The 27,216-nt window shown below is 43.7% G+C and overlaps 4 protein-coding genes across 5 annotated transcripts; 1 reads left to right on the top strand and 3 right to left on the bottom strand.

Annotated features, from left to right (window-relative positions):
* Positions 1–186: 186 nt before the first annotated feature.
* Positions 187–6,107, bottom strand: adsl (adenylosuccinate lyase). Its single transcript, XM_084371777.1, has 12 exons — positions 5,831–6,107; positions 3,267–3,470; positions 3,013–3,057; positions 2,748–2,827; positions 2,434–2,605; positions 2,115–2,161; positions 1,878–1,968; positions 1,676–1,745; positions 1,423–1,570; positions 922–1,102; positions 646–822; positions 187–353 (listed from the first exon to the last, which is right to left on the bottom strand). Exons 1-12 carry the CDS (start codon positions 5,972–5,974, stop codon positions 267–269), a joined length of 1,446 nt encoding a protein of 481 aa, XP_084227903.1. The 5' UTR covers positions 5,975–6,107; the 3' UTR covers positions 187–266.
* An 85-nt stretch (positions 6,108–6,192) lies between these two features.
* On the top strand, positions 6,193–14,439 carry LOC311268253 (GTPase IMAP family member 8). Of its 2 annotated transcripts, XM_084371775.1 has the most exons (7): positions 6,193–6,498; positions 6,826–7,459; positions 8,243–8,801; positions 9,968–10,065; positions 10,205–10,336; positions 10,608–11,198; positions 11,896–14,439. In XM_084371775.1, exons 2-7 carry the CDS (start codon positions 7,429–7,431, stop codon positions 11,967–11,969), a joined length of 1,485 nt encoding a protein of 494 aa, XP_084227901.1. In that variant the 5' UTR covers positions 6,193–6,498; positions 6,826–7,428; the 3' UTR covers positions 11,970–14,439. The 2 variants fall into 2 exon arrangements, with proteins under 2 accessions (XP_084227901.1, XP_084227902.1); XM_084371776.1 differs by having other exon boundaries at positions 6,193–7,459.
* A 2,468-nt stretch (positions 14,440–16,907) lies between these two features.
* atf4b (activating transcription factor 4b) lies at positions 16,908–19,726 on the bottom strand. The gene is made up of 3 exons (XM_084371641.1): positions 19,556–19,726; positions 18,355–18,813; positions 16,908–18,260 (listed from the first exon to the last, which is right to left on the bottom strand). Exons 2-3 carry the CDS (start codon positions 18,707–18,709, stop codon positions 17,317–17,319), a joined length of 1,299 nt encoding a protein of 432 aa, XP_084227767.1. The 5' UTR covers positions 18,710–18,813; positions 19,556–19,726; the 3' UTR covers positions 16,908–17,316.
* A 334-nt stretch (positions 19,727–20,060) lies between these two features.
* Positions 20,061–24,461, bottom strand: LOC311267523 (uncharacterized protein). Its single transcript, XM_084370617.1, has 9 exons — positions 24,413–24,461; positions 24,045–24,161; positions 23,710–23,829; positions 23,406–23,486; positions 22,575–22,709; positions 22,394–22,477; positions 22,237–22,276; positions 21,526–21,580; positions 20,061–21,216 (listed from the first exon to the last, which is right to left on the bottom strand). Exons 1-9 carry the CDS (start codon positions 24,425–24,427, stop codon positions 20,484–20,486), a joined length of 1,380 nt encoding a protein of 459 aa, XP_084226743.1. The 5' UTR covers positions 24,428–24,461; the 3' UTR covers positions 20,061–20,483.
* Between the last annotated feature and the right edge of the window lie 2,755 nt (positions 24,462–27,216).

Genomic DNA, 27,216 nt, shown 5'->3' with positions numbered 1-27,216 from the left:
AATGTCAAAGCAGGCTGTAAACGGGCGTGAGACACACGCAACCTTTGGTTCCAGTCAATAAAGATGAACATAATTTATTACCACACTATTATCTTCCCCTATTTGTTTGACTTTTGTTCCAATAAATAAACGTAACACAGTGTATGTGTGTGAACACAGTGAAGAAAACACTCTGATAGAGATAAATTAAAGCAAAGATATTTCTTTATTGATACCACACACCATGATGCAGTCTTGTTTTCTTGTGTACATTATCTGTCTGTGTGTTAGAGCTCGAGCTCAATCTTCACATCCATCTTCATCTTGTAAGGCTCCAGCAGGGGGCGGACTTCTTCAGACAGGAACCTGGCCACCTGGACACGGCAGAGAGAAAGAAAAAGAAAGAACAGAATATATTACAAACCATTAGTTTGACGTTCTAGATGTGCTTTTGGGAACAATTTTAAAATAGGTGTTATTGAAAACATTCAGCCACTGAATGTGGTATGTATATATTTTTATTATTTGTCTACATAAAAATGTAGAAAGAAAACTAAGCTTGGGTGCTAGCATGTTGCTACTGGATGTATACAGACACCCGATATTAAAACAAGACTGATCAGCAGAGGAGCTGGAATAAAAAATGCAGCACTGTTCATGTTGTACCTGCTGGGGAGCACGACCAATAAAGGTCTTTGGGTCCAGTATGCTGTCCAGCTGGCCCAGAATGGGGGCAAAGTAGGGGTCTCGCTGGACTCTGACCAGCAGGTCGTTATCACCGCCCTCCTGTTTGACAACAGCTGCTGCCTCCTGGGACAGAACGCGGATCTTCTCATGGCAGTCCTGAAGGAAGTGGAAATATACTGTGTGAAGCACAAAAGCTGATTCCAGGAGGAAAGTTGGTTTTTTTTACGCTACAAACACATAACCGCGCACGAATACCTGTCTGTTCCCTCCAGCCTTCACCATGGCCATGATGATGTTCTCCGTGGCCATGAAGGGCAGCTCTTGGCGGATGTGCCTCTCGATGACTTTGGGGTAAACCACCATTCCCTCTGTGATGTTCTGCAGGGTGCTGAGGATGATGTCTGCCGTCAGGAAGGACTCGGGCAGGGAGATCCTCCTGCACAGGAACGAGGGGTAAAATGAGTAAGATAATGATTTCAGGAAAGAGACATTACTGTTGAGTATTTTAATTTTTTTGGCCCTTTAAGCACCACAAGCCGAGTGCCATTTAGTTTCACTATATTATCAAAACAGTCTAGCTGCTAAGTAACACCAGAAGATAAAGGTGAGAGGAGAAATATGTTTTTTCATTTTACCGTGAACTGTCCCTTTAACTGATCCAGTAACAAACAAGTCTTAGCTTGTTACTAAATGCTATCAAAACACAGATGTCAAAATATCTCAGCAAAGTCAAGCAAGCTATTGTGTGTCTCAGACCTGTTGGCGCTGTCGTCCAGCGTCCTCTCCAGCCACTGCACCGAGGCCGTCTGCAGCGGGTCGGACATCAGCGCCAACAGATGTCGGGCCAAGCTGCAGCAGCGCTCTGCACGCATGGGGTTCCTCTTGTAGGGCATGGCACTGGAACCTGCCGGAGCAAGACACCATCATGCTGGCATACGGCCTGTGCTAAAGGGTAACGCGTCTGTGGATTTCTGAGTGTGATGCGACTGTATGAGGCGAGTGAACGTACCGATCTGCTCTTTCTCGAAAGGCTCCTCGAGCTCCTTCAGGTTGGCGAGCAGGCGGATGTCCGTGCAGATCTACAGACAGACGGATCGAGGGTGAGGAAGAAGTCAGATAAAGAGCAGGTTCATCACAGCAGATTACAGATTTCTATTACACACCACTAGGTGGCAGCATTACTCTACGTTTGTCCAGCTGCTGCAGTTTACCTTGTGAATAGTAGCTCCCAAACTGGCCAGGGTGGACAGAGAGTCTATGTCCACCTTACGACTGTAGGTCTGTCCAGACACCAGGTAGCATCTGTGAAGCACGGGGACAACATCATCAAGTCAAGTCTCTGTAACTTGTTAAATGACACTAGCCCTATTTTGGTTGTGGCTACTAATAATCACATTTGATTAATTACAGATTATTGTTAATATCCCCCACTTCAGTAAAGAACTTACTTTTTGAAGGCAGCCATCTCTGTCACCAGTCTGTCGAGCTCTTCCACCTGGTGAAATAAAATGATTAAATGTATGAATTGTTACTTTTAAATCCATCATGACTTAAAGGGGCAATATGTAAAAATTTAAGCTGAAAAGGAAAACAAACCCACTACCGAACCGCTGGCTGCACTGTTAGCTAACCAGCTAACGGCGGCTATAGTCAGCAGCAGTTAGGGGTTACCCTGGTGAAAGGCTGCCCCATATTCGCTTTGAGAGTGACAGGTGTTGACAAGCGGCCAATTCTTACATATTTTATAGTTTATAGATGATTTTTTACCTTCTCGTGGTCGCCCTGAAAGAGCTGCAGGAAGCTAGCCTGGGTGCCGGTGGTCCCCTTGACTCCCCGGAAACGCAGGTCGTCGCGGGCTCGCTGCAGGTTGCGCATGTCCATGGTCAAGTCCTGCAGCCACAGACATGCGCGCTTCCCCACCGTGGTTAACTGGGCGGGCCTGTAGGGAGAGTGAGAAAAGGAAGAGATAAAGAACACGGGCTACGTAAACACTGTGCGTTGTTTACCGGAAAAATTAGACATGACAACATTGCAAACAGGATGCATCTGATGTGAGGACATGCAGCTGTGTTCAGACTCACTGGTAGTGTGTGAAGCCAAGCGTGGGGAGGTTAGCGTTCTTCTCTGCAAAGTTTCCCAGTCTGTCAATGACTCTGGCCAGCTGTGGAAAGAAGAACAAAGGGTTTTAGCGCTGATTTATTACATAATACATATTATTACTCAACCTCATATGTTCATAAGCTTATTTCTGGTTTGTGTGACAAAACACTGCAAATAAATTATTTCTACATTGCCGACTTGTTACTGAGCAGCTGAGCTGTTTTCTGCCGAACAGCTGGGGCTCACCTTAGGCAAGAGAATGTCAAATCCATCACGCAGCAAAATCAGATCCTGAGCAAGAAAAGCAGAACAACTTAGAGAGCATGAAACCCTTTCAAGAAAAATTCCTTGTACTCAGAAACAACGCGCGTAATCCCAACGCAGGAATAGATTTTCTATATGGTAATTGTTTTTTCGAGGGCAAGCTGGAGAGAAAATATGACATCGTGGATCATGTAACCAAAGGCTGTAGCAGCGTGTACGACGTCAATCGTAATTACAGTATTGTCTGTGACGTAGCAGGAGGTGGCGCCGAGGTGGATGATGCCAGCAGCGGTGGGGCAGCAGTGTCCGAACGTGTGGACGTGGGCCATGACGTCGTGCCTGAGCTTGCGCTCCTCTTCAGCCGCCATGGCGAAGTCGATGTCCTTTTCGTGGCTCTCCATCTCCTTAATCTGTTCGTCTGTGATGGGCAGACCCAAAGCCTGAGGAGGACAACGATGAAGAGATTATTTACTGTGCTGTAGGTTTTACATACTGGTGCTCAGTTAATACAAACTGTGGTTAACACAAATAATACTGAGCGTACATATATTACCTAATGGAAGGTTTTCTGTTAAGAGTACACCAAAAACAATTAGTTGTCTTGGTCTCAGGGGGACATTGTGATGGACTTTTTTCACAATTTTCTGACATTTTATAGATTCTAGAGGATTAACTGATAATGGAAATAATCGGCAGTTGCGGCCCTAGTTTCAGCTTTTCATCTGTGTGAATTTAAGAGGCAGGTAATCTGGGCAAATGTTTGACGACTGCTTCTAGTATTGTATGTACAGTAAAAAAGACAATCACATCACTTCAGGATGTCCAAACAAGAGACAGACAGTCTGCTGATAATGTCAGTCAACCTTCTGTCTTGTCTTGACAGGCATGTGCTCACCTCGTGACAAGGCCCTCAATATCCTGATTAGATTGGAGTTTTCTTACATTTGGACAGGGTCATGAGATGGGATCACAGAATGGATTCATTGAGAAATTAAGCCCAACTCCTGAAAGTACCTCTATGATACCACAGAGTCCAAGACCTAACAACGTCAAACTCTACTGTGTCAAAGGTCAGACTGTGTGCCGTCTGATTCCAAGCAAACAGTGACTCAACACAAGAAATGTCACTGAACAAGACAAACATCATGTTGAGGGGGAAAAGGCTAAGGCAGCACGGCAGGGCTGGTTTTAGGCTTGTACATGCAGCCTCTCCGGGGGCGGTCTCCTGTTACTGTGACATTCTATAATGGCAAAGAAATAGTGTGCTATTTTCACACACAACCACACAGAGGTGGCCACAGGCCTCACTAACTAACTGTGAACGGGCAAACTGTAGCAAAGCTACCTCACAGACGAACAACTCAATATGCAGAACAATAAGAAAAGATGGACTCAGATAATCAGTTCTGATTAGTCATGTGAGGTGATGCATGTGAGACAGGGTCCGTCGACAGTTAACTCCCCCTGCCCTCTTTAATATGATGAGTGCAGGAATCCCTCAGAGGAATTAAGAGAATTAAAGAATTAGATTTTGCTACAGAGAAATATGTTAATAGATATTTCTAAATCAACAGCAACTACAAAATTCAGTCGTTATTCATTAAATTCAGGCCTGGTATCACACGGCTGTTTGGTTCAGGAGCTAAATGTCAAGATGATTCAGAGGGGATTTCCAACAACCCCTGAGTGTCCGTAACAAAGCCACAGAAACTGATTTAAAGGTCTAGTGAAAACCGCAAGTTTCCAACTAAAAGCTTCTATTTATTCTATAAGCGTCTATACATTATGTAAGCTGACACAAAAAATATGTGTGATACTGTCAGACGGTGAGGGTTGAGAGGATTTCAACAACCTTGTTTCTCTGTGTATCAGTGCAATGCACCTCTGCCAGAAACATGTAGAAGTTTGTTGTTCTGATGCAGATTTTAAACCTTTTTTATCTGTTTATCCCAGTAAAGAAGGCAGACTGTGTTTGGTGTACGACAGAGTACTGAGGGCAGAAAACGTGTCGAAATGCTAAAAAATATAACATTTTAATAGAACATCTGATTTTATGAACAGATCACGTAGACAAGTACTATTTGGTATCCTAGAATATAAACATGAGTTTGCAGCTGTATGAAACTAATCTGATCTCCATTTGAGGTGCTTAATTGCAAAAGTTAAAATTAATGATAAAAAAGGAAAATGTCATTTCAGTTTATAAATGAATGAACACATTCATACTACTGTTTACTGTGTTTGTGACTTGAATGATGTTAAAGGTGCACTATGTAGTTTTGGGGAAGAAATTTAAATCAGAAGTGAAAAATCATTGAATGATAAATGAAAAAACTCTTAGTTTTCATGACTGAATAAACTGATTGAACAAACTGACCTTAAAGGACAACACAGTTTCATACTGTTTTACTTTGTTTACATGTGGCGGACCCCTGCCACATTTCTAGCTTCCCAAAAGTGCATAGTGCCCCTTTAAAATACTGTTATAAATGCAAGTCCCTCCTAGCTGGGACATGTTTCTTGTTATACTTTATGCTTTATGTTAACTGTTTTCTGCTTGTTGTATGGCGCCAGTGGCAGACATACCTTTGCTTAGCTGTGGGGGACCATGCACAGCACATAACTAGGGTCCTCCTTAAAACTATATTTGGAGCAGGGAACTTGATAGGGCTCTCTGAAGGTCGCACACTATAGTTTATAGGACATATGAAGCATGTACAAAGTGCGTATAACATAAACACGACAATGATGGCCAGGACACATGCCGTGGTTGCTATAACTGAGCTACAATGTGTCAAACCTTCTCAGCCTTAGCCAGGTAGATCCACAGCTTCCTCCAGGTTGTGAATTTCTTCCTGTCACTGAAGTTGTACGCCATTTCCTTGCTAGCATACCTGGACACCAGCGGTGAGCGGTACTTCATGAACTCGTCGGCTGCCTCCATGTTTGCAAGACGAGGTGGTGTCCGCTAAAAACGAGAGAAGTCTGCTGGACCTCCACCCACACACACCAACACACACTTGGTCCCCAAGTTGCGGTGCCGACTGCGGCTCCTTGCATCACATGGGCGAGGACGCGCCTTTTTACGACAGTAGAAGCCGGAGTACGGCGTGAGGTCAGAGGGACGTCCCGCAACGGTGTACGGCGCTGCTACGTCATCGCTTGATTGCTTAACTTGTTTGTAGAAAACAGCAGCGACGGAGAGGAGTTACAGCAACAAAGCGCGTCAACAAACGTCAAATACTCATCAACACGGCTGCTCGTTTATTTAAAGTACATACAGCGAATGTTTTGTAACCGTAACTCTGTCTTACGTGACTTCCCTCTGGTCCGTGAACGTCTCTTGCCAGCGTGCATAATTAACCTGATGAGGAGCCAAAGGATGAGCTCAGACTCTCTCAGGGTGATACACATCATGTCTCTGCCCAAACATCACGTTGTTTGTGATGCATCCTTGAGACACTAAAGGTGACAACGCTTTGAATTCACTGCAATTACATACGGTCCTACACACGCATGTGCTATTTATAGGGGCTTTTATGTATTATGTAAGCTGTGCCTGCATGTCTTATATCAATATTTAAATTTATTCATGCAGCATACATCCCCTCCCTGCCTCATGGTGTTTCCATGTCTGCAGGCATCATATAAAGAGTTGTGTTTGTTCATGATGCAGCAGCTGGGGAATACATCCAGCTGTAAATAGAGAACATAGTGCTCCCTCTCTCCCTCCTCACTCTCCCCTCTCTCCCTCTCTCTGTCTATCCATCTTTCTATCTGTCCTCCTGACTGCAGTCTGCATACAGTGCCACACTGCTGCTGCTGCTGCTGCTGTGTGATACGAGCAAGTGGGAGGAACAGCTTCCTCTGTTTTGCCTTAAAAAAAAATGACGAGACATCTTCCCGGAGCTGCTGCAGCAGGGGTGGATTTGGCTTCCAGTCTCCTGCATTGCACAATCTTTCCCCTGTGCTCGGACTGATAAATAAGACAAAAGGAGGGAGCGCTGGAAGACGAGGAGAAGAGGAGAGAGGGAGGCTTTGCAGAGGAAAGGACGCGAAAGAGCCATACTGGGGTGAAGGGGGTGTGGAAGATTATAGATTTACAAAAAAAAAAAAAAAAAGAGAGAGGGGGAGAAGTTGAATGGCAGAGGAGGTATGAGAAGAGAAGGGGAGGCAGGGGGTAGTCACAGGAAGCAGAAGATAGAGCGGGTTACACTGCAGTAGAATGAGGGTGAGAGTGAAAGAGAGAGCCAAGAAGCATTCGAGCTGCCAGCCTTTCGCACACCACTCGGGATCCGTCGCTTTCTGAAGAGGCAACAAGAGGAATCCACCGTGGAGGCGAGAAGGAGAAGGAGGAGGGGGGCGGAGGAGGAGGAAGCCAGAGGTTCTACACACAAGATGGCTGCTGTGTCCTCTGCCTCTGACACTGGTAAGTGGGCTTTCATCCTTTGCTGCACACCTCTCCGCAGGTTCCCCCCTTCATCACTGCTCATTCACTGACAGCATCCGGGGTAAACTCTCCGAGCCATTTCATGTTTGGTCCCAAACATCCACAATTCTTGGAAACTGTTGCTGGCAACTTCCTGTGTTTAGCAGCTCACATGGAAAGTACCAGCAGCAGTGAGTAACAGGGGTAAATCAATAAACTTCCTTCTCCTCCCTCTGTGTTCTCCCCTCTGGTCATCAGCACAGAACAGGCATCTGTATTTCCTCCTGCCGCCATCTGAATCCTCGTATTTTCTGGATGCTTTTAGCCAAACATGTATCCTCTTCGTGTAACTTTCAATCCAAGTAAATCATACAGTATTCTGTCCACATGCTGTCCTTTTTGGAAGGACTCCAAGGTTCCTCCTCTCTGACCCAATTTTTCCAAAGGCTAAGGGCAGAGGAAAACAAAGAGGAGGCATGCTGCGAGGGGGTAAGAGGGAGAGAAGGACAAGTATGAAAGAGGAGGTATAAGGTAGCTCAGATAAGGAAGGGGCAATCTGAGGAGTGAGGACAGACATGTCTGAGAGGTCAGGTTATGTATTGCAATAGAAAGAATGCAGAAGTTTCCTCATCCCTTAAAGGCACTCTGGGGATGAGACCCAACAGGAGATTAAAACAGAGTAAAGGCTCAAGATCATTTCCTCTGAGATCACAGAGAGAAATAAAAACCAACAAACCAATCCATGTGTGGAACCTCCAGTCTAATCTTTCTGTCTTTCAACAGGGGACCCCAGGGGCCGACACCCCCCTGAGCGCAGACTGCTGATCCTCGGGGGGCCACGGTCTGGTAAGACCTCCACCGCCAACACCATCCTGGGGGAGGAGGTGTTCGACTCTGGGGCAGAGACTACCCACAGCAACGTGGGCCAGACAGAGATCTTTGGCCGACGGGTCACTGTGGTCGACACCCCGCCATGGGCCATCCCCAGTGACCCGGAGGACCACCCCGAAACTGACAACAACAACGACAATGCCGGCGCCGAGTCAGACACCCCGCCGCAGCCCCCACCGAGCCTGGACAGCGAGGGACCGTGCATGGGTGCCATTCTCTGCCCTCCTGGACCCCACGCCATCCTGCTGGTGGTGTCCATCACACAGCCCTTCACTGAGATCCAGAGGAGAGCAGCAGAGGAGCAGCTGGGGGCCCTGGGTGGAGGGACCTGGAGGTACTCCATGGTGGTGTTTACCGGGGTGGACAAGCTGACTAAAGGTGTGTTCATTGAGGAGCACATAGCGAACACTGGAGACGCCCTGCAGTGGCTGGTGGAGAGATGTGGAAGCAGGTACGGAGTCTGTTTTCTCTTTTCCCCCCTCATTCTCTCCCTCTTTGATTTCACAAAAAGTCTGCTCTAATCAAAGGAACATGTTTGAGCGTGTGTGTCTTTGTCGGTCACAGTCATTTGGTCAGAACAACAGGGCAGCAGCAGTTTACTACTCAGCTTAAAAAGGGATTTTACACATCAAAGTCTCTGTCCAGGTCTTTGGGAGTACTACTGTATAAGTTGTATAATGCCTTTTGTGGCTCCAGAGGGAGCTGCGTGAAGCAAATCAAATGCCTGAAGTCATGTCTCTCGAGTCAGGGTCGGCTGAGTGTCCTGACAAGCCAGATGGTTTGTTCCACAGAACCATCTGGGAAATTGTCCTCCGCAATGGTTTGGAATAGGGAAGGCACAAAAAACTTGGCAGGTGATTGGACAAACCATCTGTTTATCACCCCCTATCACAGGACTACTTCAACCAATCAGATCAACAGAAGGAGAACATTATAAGTGGAGCCAGTTGGTAGATGAAATTCTTACCAAAGCCACTCAAGAGAAGAGCAAAAACATCCTTTCCAGCGTCCAGTGCTGTTCTCCGCCCTTCTTTCAATGAAAGAACAGCTACGCTAATCTCTCGAACAGTTGATTATATTGTTAATTGTCAGACCTGGCATGATGGATTTGCGAGATCACACGATCATGTGATCTCACCAGTCCAGCATCCTAGCAAGGTAATTGCCTCAGCTGAAGACTACAAGTTTGAAAATGAAAGAAAAGTTTGGGGTTGCGGCTACTCCGGGCTATATTAACTGAGCAGAACACAGTCGGCGGTCAAAATGCATTGTGGGCAATGTAGGGAGCTGCTGTCTATAAGTTAGGGGACTCGCGAGAGATAGATTTTTTAACAAGAATGGTGAAAAATTGAAGCAGCTGGCTGAGAAAAGCTCCCTTTTAGTCCCTATTATGGTTTAATCTTCCAAAACGCTTAATCCTACATTTTCATTTTCTGATAAAAAGAAAAAAAAGTCTCCTTCCCACTGAGATAACCCACATGGCATCATTATGACACCATCACAGTTATCTTTTCAAGTTTTGCTTCCTTCAGAGCAGCAGCAGACTTTCTACAACTGTTTTCACAGACAATCAGTAGGAATGCCCCTTTAAAAATGTTTTGTTTTTTAATCCTCCAGGTACCACGCCTTTGATAACACTCGGAAAGACACCGAAGACAACACTCAAGTACCTGAGCTGATGGAAAAGGTGGAGGAAATGATCACAGACAACCAAGGTTTGTTTTATATAATATAGTAATATTATTGCATTTTTGTGCTGTGACACCCTCAATAATAATGTTTGGAGATCATCCCTTTCATTGTTTTAGAATACTGACTGAAGACAATGAATTATTTATTGTCGCTGTTGTGCAGGCTGGTACTTTGAGGTGAATGAGTTGATTTTACTGGAGGAAGAGCAGGCCAGGAGAGCTCTGGAGGAGGAGAGGATGAGGATGGAGGAGCACGCCAGGCAGAGGGAGCAGATGATCGGAGGACCTCCCAGAGGTACGAGAGAGCTGTGTGTTAGTGTCTGTGTGTGTTAGTGTCTGTGTGTGTTAGTGTCTGAAACTGAGTGAGTCATGTGGTGAGGCAGAGAGATGAGTGCACCTGTGCTGTAATGCTGTTCCCGAGAAAACAAAGCCCCAGATCTGGTGTTCTAAAAAAATAGCTTAGTCATCGGAAGTCAATCAATACTGCTGTCTCCCACTCTGTCACACTGTTTCCCTCACCATCTTTCTCTCTGTTTCACTGTTTCTTTGTCTTTCTGGGTTAACAGAGTTGCGACTTCTCTTGCTGGGCTGGAAGGGCGTTGGTAAGAGCTCGGTGGGGAACGCCATCCTGGGTCGTCGGTACTTTGAGTCGGGCCAGGAGACAGAGCTGTGCCTCAGGAGGCAGGCGCTTGTATCTGGTCGTCGGATCACCATCGTTGACACCCCGGGCTGGGATTGGTTCTCGGTGAGGCGAACCCCAAAGCGCATCCGCCAAGAGTCCCAGCGTGGAGCTGCCCTCCTGCGACCCGGACCCCACACCCTACTGCTGGTCCTCCCCGTCGTCTCGTCGCTCACCGCCAGGAAGAGGCGAACGCTCCTGGCTCACATAGAGACTCTGTTTGGTGACAGTGCATGCCTCCACACCATGGTACTGTTCAGCTGTGGTGACTGGCTGGGCCGCACGCCCATCGAGGAGCACATTCTTAGAGGCGGGCGTGAGCTGCAAAGACTACTCGAATACTGTGGGAACTATTACCACGTCTTGGACAGTAAGGTCCCTGGCAAGGACAGGAGTGTGTCAGTCCTGCTCGATAAGATAGAGGAGATGATCAGAGAGAACGGAGACAAGGCTTTCCTCCCCATACAGACCGAGTGGCGTAAGTAGCACAATTTTATTTTCTTGTTTTGCAATCTGAACATACACCGATCAGCCACACTGGCACTCTGATGGCGTGACTCCTTTAGAAGGACAATGTGCCCTGATCCAACACAAAACCTGCTCATAAATGGCCGAAGGAACATGACAAAGAGCTCAAGGCGTTGACCTGGCCCCCCAAATTACCAAGATCCCAATCTGATCAAGTATCCGTGGAAGGTGCAGGAACAGTCACAACACACAGGACTTGCGGACACCGCCCTGGTGCCAGACACCCCAGAGATACTGTGTTCATGCCTCAACAGGCTACAGCCAGGTCCAATCCAAAGTGGGGCCTCTGTGGGATCTTGGGAATTAGGAAACCAAGTGGACTGTCTTGTTCCTCCGGCCATTGCTGAGCAGTTTTTAGGGTGTGGCAGGGAGCACAGTCCTACTGGCAGAGGGCACTGCCATCGGGAAGTACCGTTGCCATGAGGGGGTGATGATTTGGTGGTTAGTGTCAAGTGGCATTCATATAAATGCCAACACCCAAGGTTTCCCAGGAGAAAATGTGATTGTAATGAGATGATCAATGTTATTAATTTCACCTGTAAGTGGTTTCATTGTTGTGGCTGATTAGTGCAAATGTCTGAAGTGTCTGTGTCTAATCAAGTTTGTTACTATCCATCTGTCTAATATAACTGTGTTGTATTTGACAGTGAGCGAGGAGAGCTCCTACTCCTCTGACAACACCGAGCCTGAGGATGACTGTCGAGGCTGCCAGCTACAGTGACACAATCGCATTAGAGGGAAAGTGTTCCGGCTCCTTAACCTCATTGTGAGTCTCCAACAGGCCCAAACATCGCCGTGTGTAACTTAAACCTCATCTAGATGTCCTGCTCCGACTCTCAAGAGTTTTAGGGAATTCAAGCTCTTTGTTAGAAATGTACAAGACCGAACTCACTGACCACTGAGCAAAGCTCGACCTGGACTTAAAGTGCGATGAGCAAGCACGAATAAATGTTCAAGAACACTCTCCTCAAACCCAGGAGGAGGAAAAATATTCTGCTTCTGCTTCAAGGGACCAGAGCTCTGTCCCTGTTCATGAGCATGTACACAAATATCAACTGCTGCTAAAGAGACCCTGTTCAACACTGCAGAGTAAAGAATTACTCATCTTTGTAACTATGTTCAGATCGCACTTACACAAGTTGAAAGCGTAAAAATCGAAACCAAAAGGCATATACTTAAATATTATCATGACCAGTCAGATTTGGTGGTAGGACTCGTGTTTGCGGTAAGTTAGTAACTCCTGGTTATTGGAAGACCAAGAGGAATGTCTCTAGTATGACTTGTAACGTGACTTTTGACTGGACTTTATAATATTGTCATCCCCATCTCTGCATCAAGTGCCATTTCTGTCATTCAGTTCAAATTAATGGTTCAAAGGAAATGGTTTACAGAATACCAAACCGACACATGGACAGTGTGACAAAAAGATGACATTGTGTACTGGAACATGTGCTCACCAGTTTAAAATTGAGTCCTGAGGTTTTTGTGGCATCATAAAAGTTCACCATCAGATATGAAACATCCGACAACCATCTTATCTTTAACATTTGGTTAGCTTCTGCTCAGGGAGTCAGGGTTGAAATGCTTCCTCCAGGGCAAAATCTGGTACATTTACAGAAGCGCTGATCAATGCTGATCGCTAAAATGCAGACGCAAGACACATATTAACTCAAATCTATGAGCATTTGCTTTAGTTTGCTGGAAGTCAAAGGGAGTCAGTGCTGCACTGTGGTTGTAAGAAAAAAATTGCTTTGGTTTGCTGGGAGTAGGGGCGGGTGATCAGACGATTCTAGATTGCGATCGTTCGAAGGCGTCCACAATCTACCTTCTATCTTGTAAGACGAATCATAGAGATTGCGGTATTTAACGTCCTCTTCTGTTTCAAAACTTTACATAACCTTTCTGACTAGTGAATCCATGCTACTTGAACAAACCAACGCCTTGGGTGACGCATCAATTAAAACTAGCAACATGATAGACGAGGGGCTTTATCATGGATTATGATCTCAATTAAATACATCACGATATGATTTTTTGGCCAGATCGCCCACCCCTAGCTGAAAGCAAGAGAGAGTCATTGTTTGCACTTTGGTTGGCATTGTTTCCTTTGCTTGAGGAAAATAAATTAGCTCCATCCAAAGCAGTGATTACAGTCATCCGTAGCACGCCTCTGCTGTAGCATTCATGCACACGAGCAGCTCTGAAAGCAGGGAGGAAAGGCTGTACAGAAACTGTGTGCAGTCTCAGATCCCTGCGGAGCTACTTGGGCTGGCTCTGCTTCGCTGTTTGTGTTCATGCATCCAGTGCAATTATCGACAAGGTAGATTCAGCTATGTGCCTCAGCATCAAAGCGTGAGAGTGGGAGCACAGCCCTGCGGCAGGGCAGTATCCTATAGGCTACATCCAGCTTTTGCATGCTACAGAAACAACATAACCTCATGAACCATATGAGCTCACATAGGGCTTTTACTACCTTTTTCTACATCAGTGACACATCTGTTCCTGACCTCAATAGTGATGTTTTGAAAAAAAAAAAAGTACATATATATATATTCAGCTCTCAGAGGCATGTAAAGACACCGCATGCAGATAAATGAGTGCCTATAGAGTTGAAGGCAACCTCACTTCTCATTCCTCCGACTCTTGCTCGAGTCACTGGGAATTTTCTGATATGACATCACATCTTACCTTTACAACTGCAAAAAAAAAAAGTGGAAAAAAGAGAATTCACGCTCAGAAAGGTACAAATAAAAGCATAAATAATGTGACCGATACCACTGCCATGCTGTACAATTTTATTTTATACAGAAGACGTAGCCTCTAAAAGAAACCCCCGACACTGCTTCCCCCGACGCTTTACTGACTCTGTGCTTCATCTAGTGATGTAGGCCACCGCAGCACTTTGTGTGACACGCATGACGTTACAATTTGATATGAGGATGTTTCAAACATTCATTTGGAGTCTTAGAGTCCCACCTCACCTGTGAATATATTGTATAAGCCGTGTATATTTATTACAGTGTAAATGATGTTACATTGTACGCTTTTAGCGAAGCATTTTGCACTGTGTCAGTTCTACCACTTTACCGTAGCCAAAGTGACGTTACTTTCCTGTGTCGTCCTTACCTAAATGGTGATTGCATCATCAGTATTTTGCTCATCATCAGAGAAAAATAAAAGATATGGATATATTGTTGTGTATTTTTGGCTTTCATCTTATTATTTAAGTGTTTTTTGTAATCTGCTGTGTACTTTGTTGTTATTGATGGACTGCAGTGCTATTCTAGAGGACAAAAAACATTATGGCTGCATTCCAAATCACATACTTCTTCTTTATACTGTTAGTACGGACTGCAGCTGCCCTTCCAAAGTACATCCTGTTTCATGCAGTATGCATACAAGTGGGACATACTTGAACTTTGACCCCCCCACCCCCCACCCCATCGTGATTTTTTAAACAAAAAGACAAAGTATGCAATTTGGAATGCAGCCCATGAGCTGTCATCTGTGTGTGCTCTCTAGCTGCTCAGATGATGTGACGTATCTTCCGCTGCACAAAGGATTGTGGGTCAGAAAAATGCAGCCAGATGCAGTAGGACGCCACGGTGTTTTTGGCATACTGCATTTGACACACTATGTATTGGGACATACTTGTTGTGTTTTTTCTGGCATACTATATAGTATGGCAGTATGGGTATTAGAGCGTAGTGTCATATTCTGACATGCAAAGCAGATAACCCCGTGGTGGAAGTAGTGATTGTGACATTTCGTCACTAGGTGGCAGATTTGTCTGCACAGAGAGAAAATATGTATTACTAAAACAATGTGAAATAAGATATTTTGAGTATTGCAACACTTTATAATAACCATAATTAATAAATGGTACATTTAAAGTTCAAGGTGCACTGTGTAGTTTTAGGGAAGAAATTTTAATCAGAAGAGAAAACTCAAAAAACAAACTGACCTTAAAGGTAACACAGATTCATGCTGCTTTACTTTGTTTATATGTGGTGGACCCTGCCACCTTTCTAGCTTCAAACAGTGTTCTGGGGACCTTATTTTCCTCTCAGTACAGCACATTTATTCAGTTATGGAAAAAAATAATATTTATGCATTATTTATTGTATTATTAACTCATTAATATCATAAATATTAAACATAAACTTAAGTTATTTAAAATGCTCAATAAACTATTTATTAAGCAGTTGTAAAGTATTATAAACATCAGTTGCAACACTACAATAGTCACTTGCTTAATAAATTGTTTATAAAGCGTTGAACAGTGAAATTACTATTAACTGAAGTGTAATTAACTATAAACCTACAATTTATTAGTGATGGTTATTATAAGGTGTTACCTGGGTATTATCTGCTCTCCTAAAAAAAAGGTTAGTGTTTCTTAAAATAATTAAAAGAAGTCACGTGGGTGAGGATATAAAGAAATGTTCAGGCAGTGTAAAGGACCTCGAGGTCAGTAAACTAACTTTTTAACAAGGTACTTTGAAGTTTTCCTTGCCAAAAACTATGGTCATTAAATACACTGGCCATACAGTACAGTGTTGGGTGCATTATCTGGCCAGGTAGCCCTTTATAGTGCATGTCACTGTGTCTGAACCACCTCTGAATGAGGAAAAGATGTGACCTTTTATGAATGAATTGTTCTCACTGAATGTGGGAATTGCTGGAAGCCACTGTCACAGTTCAGACACTAATAATCTTTGAAAATAGCCATGAAAAATGAGGGTATTTACATGGGCGGGAGTTAGCCAAGTCTTTTTGTCCTGGAAAGAAATCTTTTTCCTATTTTAAGTAGCTCTGCAGCATCTCGACTCTGGCGTGCCTCCAGATATAGATCGTCCCTAAGCTATCTGGATGACAGCCTGGACCAATTACAGTGTGAACACTCGGGGCTAGTTGTAGGCTGGATGCCTGCTTTTTTTTTTTTTTTTTGTGATATTATTCAAGCTGTGCCATCGTCAGCACTAGTCAGCACTCTTTTCTCCCTGCATGCTCTTTCATTCTCCCACGGACGATGACAAACATATGGTCTCTTAAGCACACTTCAGCATTTGTCCGTATAATTTAATGATCCTAAAACAAGACCTTCTGTTTTTATCTGAAACTAGTTTTCTTATTCTGGGAAATGGCATTTTTGAAGTTCACATGACTATCATTAATTGAACACTCGTGTGTGCAGCACACTGCTGGTCAGGCGGGCTCCATTATCCTCCTCCCAGTTTGTTTGTTTAAAAGAGGCTCCACTCAGATGGACCTCGACAGGCTCATTGTGATGTATTATCAGACCAGGAACAAAGACTGTTCTGTTAAGGTTATTTTCTGAATAGACCGTTTAGAAACGGGTCACCAACATGTGCTCTGGTAACACACAAACCACCTGCACTTCAGTGTAGCCTTTGACTTGATTCAGACCTGTGGTTTGGATTTCATACTGTGTATTAACCAGCATTTATTATCTTACAAGCCTTCTTTGTGATGTATAAACTCACTTTGACAATGCTATCGTGTTATGTGTACATTTACACTCCATTATATTGAATTATCCAAAGACAAAAAAGTTCTTATACTACCCACTGGTCTACCACTATCTTACTAATATACATAATTGATGCCCAGAGGAGATCACACCAAATGACTGCAATTGGCTTTAGATAAGACTCTTTATTAAGAGATTCATAATACGGATGGTCCGGGTATACTAGAATACACAAATGTTAAAATATATCAAAAGACATGCTACTGGCAAGTTTATGAGGTCCAGTGATAGGAAAAGTATACAAACATAACAAGACATATCACACAAGTTTATATACTGAGTGGAAAATACTCTAAATGTGACAGAAGGATTATATAGTTAATACCAGTGCTCAATATTCAAATAGGACATGTTCTAACCAATGTCAGGTTTTCAGGACTGTGCATCTAAAAACATGCTGAGGACATAACACATTTTTCTGATATTTGTTTGCATGAAATAAAAATCAGCTGAGCCCACGTTCTCATCATCACTTCTGACCACACACTTTATCCGTCATTGTTGGGTCCAACCACTAGGGGTCAGCACTAGGACCTTTTTTGCTCCTGGCGTGCTGAACCTCCGCCATCAGCTCTTTAAGGTACTCGATCTCCCTGGCCATGGATTCAGCCTTCTCCGTCAGCTCCATGTTCTTCCTCTCCAGCAGCGCGTGCTCTTCAAGCAGTGCCTCCTGCTCAGTTTTCTTTTTCTGCCGGTAACGTGTGGCGGCCGTCTTATTCTGCTCCATCTTCTTCAGCTTTTTGGTCTTTGTGCCCCTCTCTTCTCCAGTCGCACCTCGTAGAGGCTTTACTTTGACACTGGTGGCGCTGGGAGAGGGTGGACTGGCTTTATACGAAGGCTCAGGGTACGGTCTGCTTCTGCAGGACCTTGCTGGAGCAGAGGAGTGAGCGACCTCTGGTGTGGTGGTTACAGTGGTGGCGGTGATTGCGACTTCCTCTTTGGGGGCCAGCACGAGGACAATGCGGGTTGGAGAGAGGGAGAGTACAAGCCTCTGGACCTGAGGGACTACAGCTACCATCGGCTTCACCTCGCTCTCAGAGACATCCACTTCACTGCCCAGGTCCAGGGTGTAGGCTGGGGAGGAGGGAGAATCGACCAAGGGGGAGGACGGGTCAGGAGAGGCAGGCTCAGACTTGATTTCCAGCTCCTCTTGTGGCTCTGGGACACACAGGGGAGGGGAGGGGACATCCTGCTCATCGATGTAGATTTCAGGCTCATCCACTGTGATGACAGAAGGCTCAGCAGGAAGAGAGGAAAGAGGAGGCGGGAGAGCAGGAGTGGAGAGGGTGGGCAGTGGGAGAGAGTCGAGCTCCATGGGGCAATCCAGGGAGGCAAGGAGGTCCTCTGGAGAGCTGGGGGACTCTTCGGTAGGACTGCAGGAGCCAATCAGAGAGTCCAGGTCGAACTCGCTCAGATCCACCCTCTCAGCCATCCAGTCCAGGTCACTGAACATATCCTCTGTGGAGGCAAATAAGGGATTATTTTCAGCTATTTCAATTATGTTAAGTGTGCTTAAAGATTGCTTTTTGGTTTTTTTGGGACATTATTTTACCTTTATTGTCATCCGAGACTGCCTGTCTCAGCTGACCAGGGTGGCCCATCCAGGGGAGGGAGAGCAGGTCAGACTCAGTCCCGACCTTGTCCCCCTGGAGGAGGACAGCCGGTGGTGAGGGAGGAGGAGAGTAGAAGGGAGGAGGAGAGGAGGAAGAAGACAGTGATGAGGAGGTGAGGGGCGACACGGGCGAAGTGTCCCCCTCTAGTGAGATTCCTCCTCCTTCCTGTTTTTCTTCTCGGTCAGGGCGAACAGATAGGAAGTCCACGGCGTCAGCCATGGGAGAGGAAGGACCCCAGAGCAGGGCCTCCATGTCTTCCAGGCCAAACTGTGAGCTTGTCATCATCATGGTCATAATGGCTGTTGTTGGTCACAAAAGGAGTGCGTGACGATGCTAGGAAAGCTTCGAACTCTTTTATGCTGTCGAAAGCAGCAGTGGCGAGGGTTTCCACGTAGGACCTGAGGGATAGAAGAAGACATTTGTTGTGAAAATATGAACAGCATTGTAAAAATTACTAGAAGTAAACAGAAAGCCTACTGAAAAATGTTTATTTAGACTGCGTTGTGTGAACAAAGGAATAGTGTGGGTAAAAACTAAAGCAGTGTTTGTGTATTCTGAGCACAACACTGCCCCCATCACTGCAGTACACCTGCTGCACATCACGTGTTTCCACCCAGCTACCAGTCTTATGACTCTGACGTCAAACAGGGTCAGGGTGAACTCCACCACCCTCCTTCTGTCTGTGTCTCTCTATAAACAGCCACTTCTGTTCTCAATCCGCCTACACGAAGCGGCCATTTTGACACAAAGAGGAAACGAACCATTTTCTGTCTGCCACGTCGACAGCCCTGGCAATAACACTGAAGGTTTATGGAAATTTGACAATTCTGTCGTCGACCATCACATTGATATAACGTCAACTGACAAAAGACAAATACAAAATGTCATATTTAACGTTAATAACACGTGTTACGCCCTCTCAAGAGCTTTTCCTTTATATTGACACACCCCCTAGGTCACTTTCCCCAATTATTCGCCGCTTCAGATGATGACAAATAATTTCTAACAGCCAAAATTATTTTAATTAAAATATATTAACAACTAATTTCTTGCTCGCGGTTACGTCAGGCTGCCGAGGCACGAGGCCACAGTAGGCCGGACAGCTGTCATCGACCAATTTTAATAAAAATATATACTTACGACATGTTTGCTGAATTAGAAGTGACTCAGTGCACTGGCTGGATGCACTGTTTTGTTGGCGGCTGGGTCGCGGCACACTTTTACACTGCCATTTCGGCAAATCGAGCGATGTTCAACAATGCTGTCACTTGTGTTGTTGCTCCTCAGACGGGAAAATGGCGCACGCTGTGGCGCGGTGCTGTTATAGAGCTACAGCATGGGCTGCCCTGGAGGTATCCTTCCGCAGTGCCCACAATATCACTCCGCCTGCGTTTGTTATTCCACATTCCATGCATAGTCTGCTGTCAGCCTGAAAGTAGTCCCTGGTATGAACTACATTAATACAAGATGAATTTACTTATTCGAGAGATTTACATTAATTGTGACATTTTATTTGTAAAAGTGACAGTTGTTGGTCGAACTACAATCTTGAACCACCCTTAAACACTGGCTTCAGTAAGTCACACAGTAGGGTTTACAAATATAAAATGTTTATTAAAATGTAAGCGTTCAGTAAGACATTTAATCACAAGTTGCACCATTTATCACAGTCAAAGGTGTAATATGTATAAATTATAAATTACCACAGTCAAAAATGAACTAAAATTATCAACAAAATGTGAAGAAAAAAAGAGTTTTGACGTTATATCAAACTCATCTATGTGTACAAGAGATATCTACTGAAGTTAGCATGCTAACCAGCTAGCCAAGACCTGTCCTTTTTCATAATACCAGTCCAAGGCTAACTGAGGTAAGTAGCCAACGGTAGATAGAGGTAGCGATTACTCTGGTGATATGTTGTGTAATATTTGTATGAATTCAGAAAGTGGCAAATTCTTACATATTGCACCTTATACATATATACATACATATGTCTCTCTCACGCACTCTTTCTCTCTCTCTCACACACACACACACACACACACACACAAGCCTCAAGTTCTTTGGTTCAACTAAACATCTCCCACATATGATTCAGGTGATCCAGTTCATCCTGCAGATTTTCAGCCAGCAGGCGAACCCTCCCGGAAAACTTGCTCTCTCTTGACTTCTTCAGCTTCTCGCTATCCTTTTCTGAGAAATACAGATCCATTTCCTTAGCGAAAGCTTGAAGCAGTCTCTCAGATGACATCCCAGCAGAAGCCTTCCCAGCATTGTTCATGTTGTTCTTAATCACAAACTGTGACAGATGTGCCATCTTCAGTGCATCAGTCTGGGCCCCTGCCCTCTGTAACCTGGGAATGTCGTGCCTTCGCAGCTCGTTCATCTCAGAGAGGATAAAATCAAGACAATGTCCCAGGTCGATGATTTTTTCCTTATATTCATACACCAGTTTCTCCACTGACATCCTACTTACAATCTTCTTGTTGGACTTAGCAGCGTGGGCACCCATACCCCCAGCGGATGCCACCATACCGGCACCAACAGCTGTGGCGATCAGCGAGGTACCCATGGTCACAGGAGCCAAGGCGATACCCAACACTGCAGTTACTCCACCCACAGCACCTGTGGTGCCTCCAGCAATGCCCATGGTTTTGGTCTTCTTCTGCATCTTGTCTAGGTAGTGGGAGATGGAGCTGAACTCTGCGTTGAGGTCCCGCAGCCTTTCATTGCGTTTCATCATGAGGAGGTTGTACAGACGCAGGGCCTTCTTCAAATTCAGGGCTCTCTGATTAAATGTTCTGCATGGGGAAAGTGACAGACAAGACTTAATGAAAATGTGCTCCTTTATCCAGCTCAGTTGGTTAAATTTGATATTAATTCTGAAGTAGTCTACCCCATGGGCTTCACATTTAATTTTTTTACCAAAAGGCCATGCAGTAATTAGGTTTTTAGTACTGTTTGTTCCACATTGTACACCAAATGTGTACTCTCTGAAGCAGTATTTCCTGTAACTATTCTTTGAAATGTTGCAACACAAAACTAAAGGCACCAAAATGACGCCACCAGTTCACAAGAAAGAATCCATATGATAGTTTCTGTGTGGTTACCTGATTTCTTCCTCTAAACTGAGGCCATACAGTGATGGAGCCATGTCATCAGACTCTGTTGGAGTGACAGCACAGAAATAGATTAAAAACCTGTTATAACCTAACAGCCCGCCAGCAGGTATGGGCTCATATGCCCACCCTAGAGCCTACAACAGTCAAAGAGTGATCATTTAGACATGTGACCCACATCTTTCTCATCTCTCCGGAGCCACTTACACGGCAGTCTCTGAATGATCAAGGCATCATGTAGCCAATGATAATTCAAATCCAGTGATTTAGTTTATATCAGTTTTAAAAGCCCTAGACTTGGAAATTGTGCAAGTTTATGTAGTTTTATGCATTTTGCTTTTTGAATAGGCTGTTTCTCCACCTAAGCACTTGCTTTTGACTATTTTATATGGAAATAAATGGTAATAAAGAACTACAATGAGTTTTTGCCCGTTACTCTCAATCAGTGGTATTTTGAGGTCACAAAATGGCATTTTTGTGCCAGGCATCTGGATATTGCCTTTAATGAAACATGCTAAATGTTTTATTTAGCTTTATCTTACTGAAAACAAAGACATTTTCTGTCCAACTTTGCATGGTAACTAATTTATTTTTTGCAGCTTTGTTTTGAAATTGATAAATAAGAAGAAAAACAAGAATAGGGGTACAAAGCTTCACACACAAATTGGATTCCTTGTGAGAAAACATTACATTTGTACTTACTTGACACTCTCTTCAACCATCTCAGCATCGCATTGATGTCCTGAGGAAAACAGGTTATTTTCTTGTCAGAAACCATCGCAGAGAGACAACAGATCTTCATGAAACCTCTTCAGACAAAATTACACTGTGAGAGAGGAGCAAGTGAACTAAGCTTTACCTCTGTGTCCGATGTGGTCTGTTGATTAGAAGTGTAGCAGCCGCTGTAGCGTTCTCCAAAACGAAGCGTTGTCCCAGCTTGTCTCTGGTAGTATTAAACGGAAATAGATGAATGCATCAGAAATAAATGAAAGCATGTCATTGTCAAAAAAATTTACACAAACACAGACACAGTCTCTCACCATCACTTCCTCATTGTCCTCTGGCAGAATGTCCAGGTAGGGAGGATACTCAATCTCACAGTACACTGACTCCGATGACGCATCTTTTGAAGGTGGTGGTGGTGGACTGAATGGAGGTACTCGTGGTCTGTGTGTCTGTGATAGACCAAAAAAATAAATAAATAAAGGGATCTTAATAAATTAATTGATGAACTGATCATTCGTGAATGTGTCGAGTCCGGCCTCTGCAGTAGTTTCTTCTGACCCAGACTATTCAGGTTGCTCCTCTGACCATGCTTAAAGGTGCACTATGTGAAAACTCGAAACATTTTCTTTTTAAATAACTAAAACTAAAAACAGAATGTGAAGGAATATCAGTTTTGCGTTTATGTCAAAACTATCTATTGTGTTGCAGAGATATCTATTGATAGTTAGCATGCTAACCAGATAGCTCCTAGCCACTTTGTACTTCAAGAGGTGATAGTATCATAGTCATCAACACCAGAACTCCCCCGGTGCTTCGAGCTCCCAGTGCGGGAAGAGTCAGCCAATACGACTGCTAGCTGCATGGCTAACTGAGCTTCTTAGCTGACAGCATTCTTACATATCACACCTTTACTATTCCTATAATTGAGGACAGGATTAGGATGGGGGTCATTTTTACGCTAAAAGAACAAAAAGCTGGTTTGCCGGCCCTACGAGAATCTGTATTTCATGCAGGAAAAACTGGATGTTTTGTATCAGAGTTTCCATGACAGCATGACGAACAAACATGTCTCTGCACCGTCTGTTAATGTCTTTTGTCACCTGTCAAAGCACAGTTAATCACCTGTAGGTATCTGGTTTTCATACCTGTAGAGGCAAGGTTTCACACTTGGAGTAGGAGCGGGGGAGTCGAGGCGGAACTGCAGGTCTGTCTGTGCAGTCTGTGACCTGAACATCAAACACATTCACAGTGTGGTTGCATAATTCAGCTGAATATAAATAAAACATTGAATGTATTCCAACATTTCTTTTCCCAGCGGCAGGGTGCTGAGCTTTCACTATGTCATTGATTATAATAACAACCCATGTTATGAGGTGACTGTAATAAAATGCTATGTTCATTACTTCAACTAACAGCAGATTAATGTTTGAATTTAAGCTTGCAATTTACCGTTGAACTATAAGTCCCATAGAGGCCCACCACTTCATCAGAGAGAGCTGGTGAGCTGTGTGACTGACGCATAGAGCTGGAGGATGAATGTCTGGATTTCTGAATCTCATCGATGTAAATCTGTTCAAGAAAAACATTAACAAGATAGGAAACAAAACATTCAAAGTTTGACTTTTTTTAATCAGCAAAAAGGTGAGTCGAAGGCGACATTTAATTTGTTGATGTCCAGCTAAAGAATGTATACTCAGATGTGACCTTCAATCAAACACCTTCATACATGTCTCAAAGTGTGAAGTCAAGTGTTGCAGAAATGTTTGGATGATGTGAAAAAGTACCTTAGATTCTGGCCTCATTGTAGACGATGGTCTGTCATAAAAGATGGCGGGAGCAGGGGGGCGTTTGGGCGGCAGTGAAGGAGGAGATTGGATGCTCTCAGCGCTGACAGCCGGAGACTAGCAGAGAAATTAGACAGGAAAAAGTAGGGTTTAGTCATTATTTATAAAAAAAACCTCACATATTTACTTTCTTCGTAAGAGTCACAGTAGAAGATTGATACCACCATCATGTCTCTACGGTAAATATGTAGCTACAGCCAAAAGATGGTTAGCTTAGCTTAGCACAAAGACTAGTAACAAGGGGAAACAATTAGCCTGGCTTTGTCCAAATTGAATTTTTTCATTATTTGGTTTACAATATCACATACCTTCAAAGTTGTCATTGAATTTGTATTCACATAGCGATTGCCTCTGTTGATATCTGCTGTGGGTTGAATGGAGGTCACATATTTGCTCGGCAGTGGTGGTCTGGGAGGAGGACAAACAGAACGAGGCTTCTCATGTTCTGCAGGGTGCTGGGAATCCTGACCAAGAAGTGAAATGAAAAAAATAATACATTGAAAAGTTAGAGAGTCCTCATAACCCTTGATTTAAAGTGTGTCTTGCGTTTGGGAGTCCACGTAGCCCCAACTCTTCACCCCACCCGTCTATCCCAACAAGAATCAGGACAGCTTACCCCTAGATATGAATGCCCATGGTTTGCTGTTCAGATGGAAATTGTGCTGACTTCTTGTTGAAGGAGGAGTTATAAGTAAAGATTAATACCAATATCATGTCTCTACGGTAAATATGTAGCTGGAACCAACGGATGGTTAGCATAGCTTAGCACAGAGACTGGAAACAAAGGGGAAAAAGTTAGCCTTGCTCTGTCAAAATGGGAATTATTTGCTTAGCAACACCTCTTCCATTCACTAATTAACATTTATATGTTGTTTGTTCAATTCATACCAAAACCGAAGTGTAAAAATTACAATTTGCAGATTCCACAGGGGGTATTGAGCATTTCTTGGCCGGAGGCAGTGACTTCCTGTTATTTCAGAGAGATAACAGGAAGTCCTCTACAGAGTTGATAGAAATGTCCAGTGGTTAATTTCTTACAAGTGTTGAAACGCCGTCTCAAACACCGGTTTCTCACTCGGCAGACGTCTAAACATGACATCACACGTATTGTGGAATTACTGATTTGATATTTGATGTATGTGTAGTTTGCAGAAACATACAATGCCAACGTTTTCTGGCGTCTGGGCTGTTACTCACCTCTGTGTTGGTTGTATTGCTGGTTTTGTTGATAGAGTCAACTGTGCTGCTGTTGTTGCCGTTACAGTCGGCCTTTGGCTTTAATTTAGTCCTGGGACGAGGTACAGGCTTGACTATAACTTCCGACTGGCTTCCATCAGGCTGTCACACAGATGACGAAAGGAAAAGTCAAGTACAAGGTCTATTTCTGTCTCCGGTTCCTTGAAAGATGGAATGTGGTGACAACAAGCCAGCTGATACAAGATGAATCAGCAATTCATGATAACATGAATCAACTTTTACCATTGTTGCGTCTGGGTCTTCGTAGGTAGGCTGTACGACGTCATAGGAGCTGGTGACGGAGGACTTCATCATGTAGCTTTTCCTGGGGGGTTTGGGCGGCTACGGAGTTTAATAGTGACAGAATTAACTCTGAATGAAGATAAGAGCAACGGCAACAATACAACCAAGTTCATTGTTTCCCTGTGCCGACCTTCTCTTCACTCTGTATATGGTTACACAAAAACATGTTACAAGACATGCTCTTGTTATCTGTTATCTAAGTTTCAGGTTTCTTGTCAAGCTGACTGTTCTTTTTCCTGTAACACCTTTATCTCCAAACATGACTGCACGCATGGAGCGGTGTTATCTTTTACAAAAATCAGCTGTTACTGTAACTCCTCAGCACATTTGACGAAAAACAATGTCCTGAATTTACTGGAGAGTTTTGGACTTTGACTAACGAGCACTTGTAACTATCAGATGGATTCGTCTGTAAGGATTCCTCGATCCACAAATGAGCTGCTCAGTCCTCATCAGCCATCTGTTGCAGTGTGAATGGTACTCCCATGCCTGATCCCAGACTTACTTAATATAAGATTATGTGACGTAGAAGCGTCATACTGACACAATGAACTTTTTAAAGCCAAATTTTGACACAGAGGCTCCATTTCAAGTAACCTGTCGCACCAGATGTTTTGATGAGATCACATAACATTATCTTAACAGTCCAGCATCACAAGTTAACTCTTCAGGAAGACAGCTCTCAAAAAAATGATTTCAGTTGACGTTGAGATGGTGATGATAAGGAATGAAATGACTACAAAACAGTTGACACACATTAGTAATCCAGTTTTGGCAAGAGACCAGTGTTCAGGATTTGTGAATGGATCTGTTTGTAAAAACGTAATGACAAATGAGAACATTTTGACAAATACTGTATTTCAGTACAAATTTGAGTACTTTACTTGAATCTCTTTTTTTTCATGTCCACTATATTTCAGAGGGAAATATTGTGCCTTTAACTCCGCTATATTCATCTGGCAAATGCACACAAAACATATAGATATGTGACCTTGTTAAAAATTAAACTACCCAACAGTATAGGCTCTACAAGTAAAGGTGGATGTGTGAATTATTGTCATTGATCAAACAATACAAAATCATTTTGCAACTACTTGTAAGGTAGTATAAAAACATGTCATGGTTCCATTTCCTCAAATGTGTGATTTGCTCCGTTTCCGTTGAACTGTTTTAAACATTTTATTATTGTTATTTTTTTTTTATATATATTTTTTAATTTTCTGACTGTTTTCAAGCCCTGTGAAGGTGTCACTTTGCATTTATTTCTCACTATTTTTTGCAAACCAAACCTCCATTTCAACAAACTACAACAGTAAAATCCTGATTTTACAGGAATTCATGAGTAATATTATAATGATAAAATCTGTATGAATGACAGTTACAGGGGCCATTTCTGAGTATTTTTTCTTTACACACTTTAAGTACACTTTCCTTCACTTGAATACTTTTACTTAAGTAACATTTTCAATGCAGGGCTTTTTCTTGTAACAGAGTCTGTTCACAGTCGTTTTATTTAAGTAAAGTGCCACTGGGTGAATAGACGGCTCAGTGTCAGGGTGTTGGTATCGTGCAT

The sequence above is a fragment of the Pagrus pagrus genome (assembly GCF_965226575.1).
Source record: "Pagrus pagrus genome assembly, chromosome: 13".
NCBI classification, from domain to species: domain Eukaryota; kingdom Metazoa; phylum Chordata; class Actinopteri; order Spariformes; family Sparidae; genus Pagrus; species Pagrus pagrus.
Note: the sequence above shows the minus strand (reverse complement) of the source record. Positions and strands in the feature narration are given on the sequence as shown.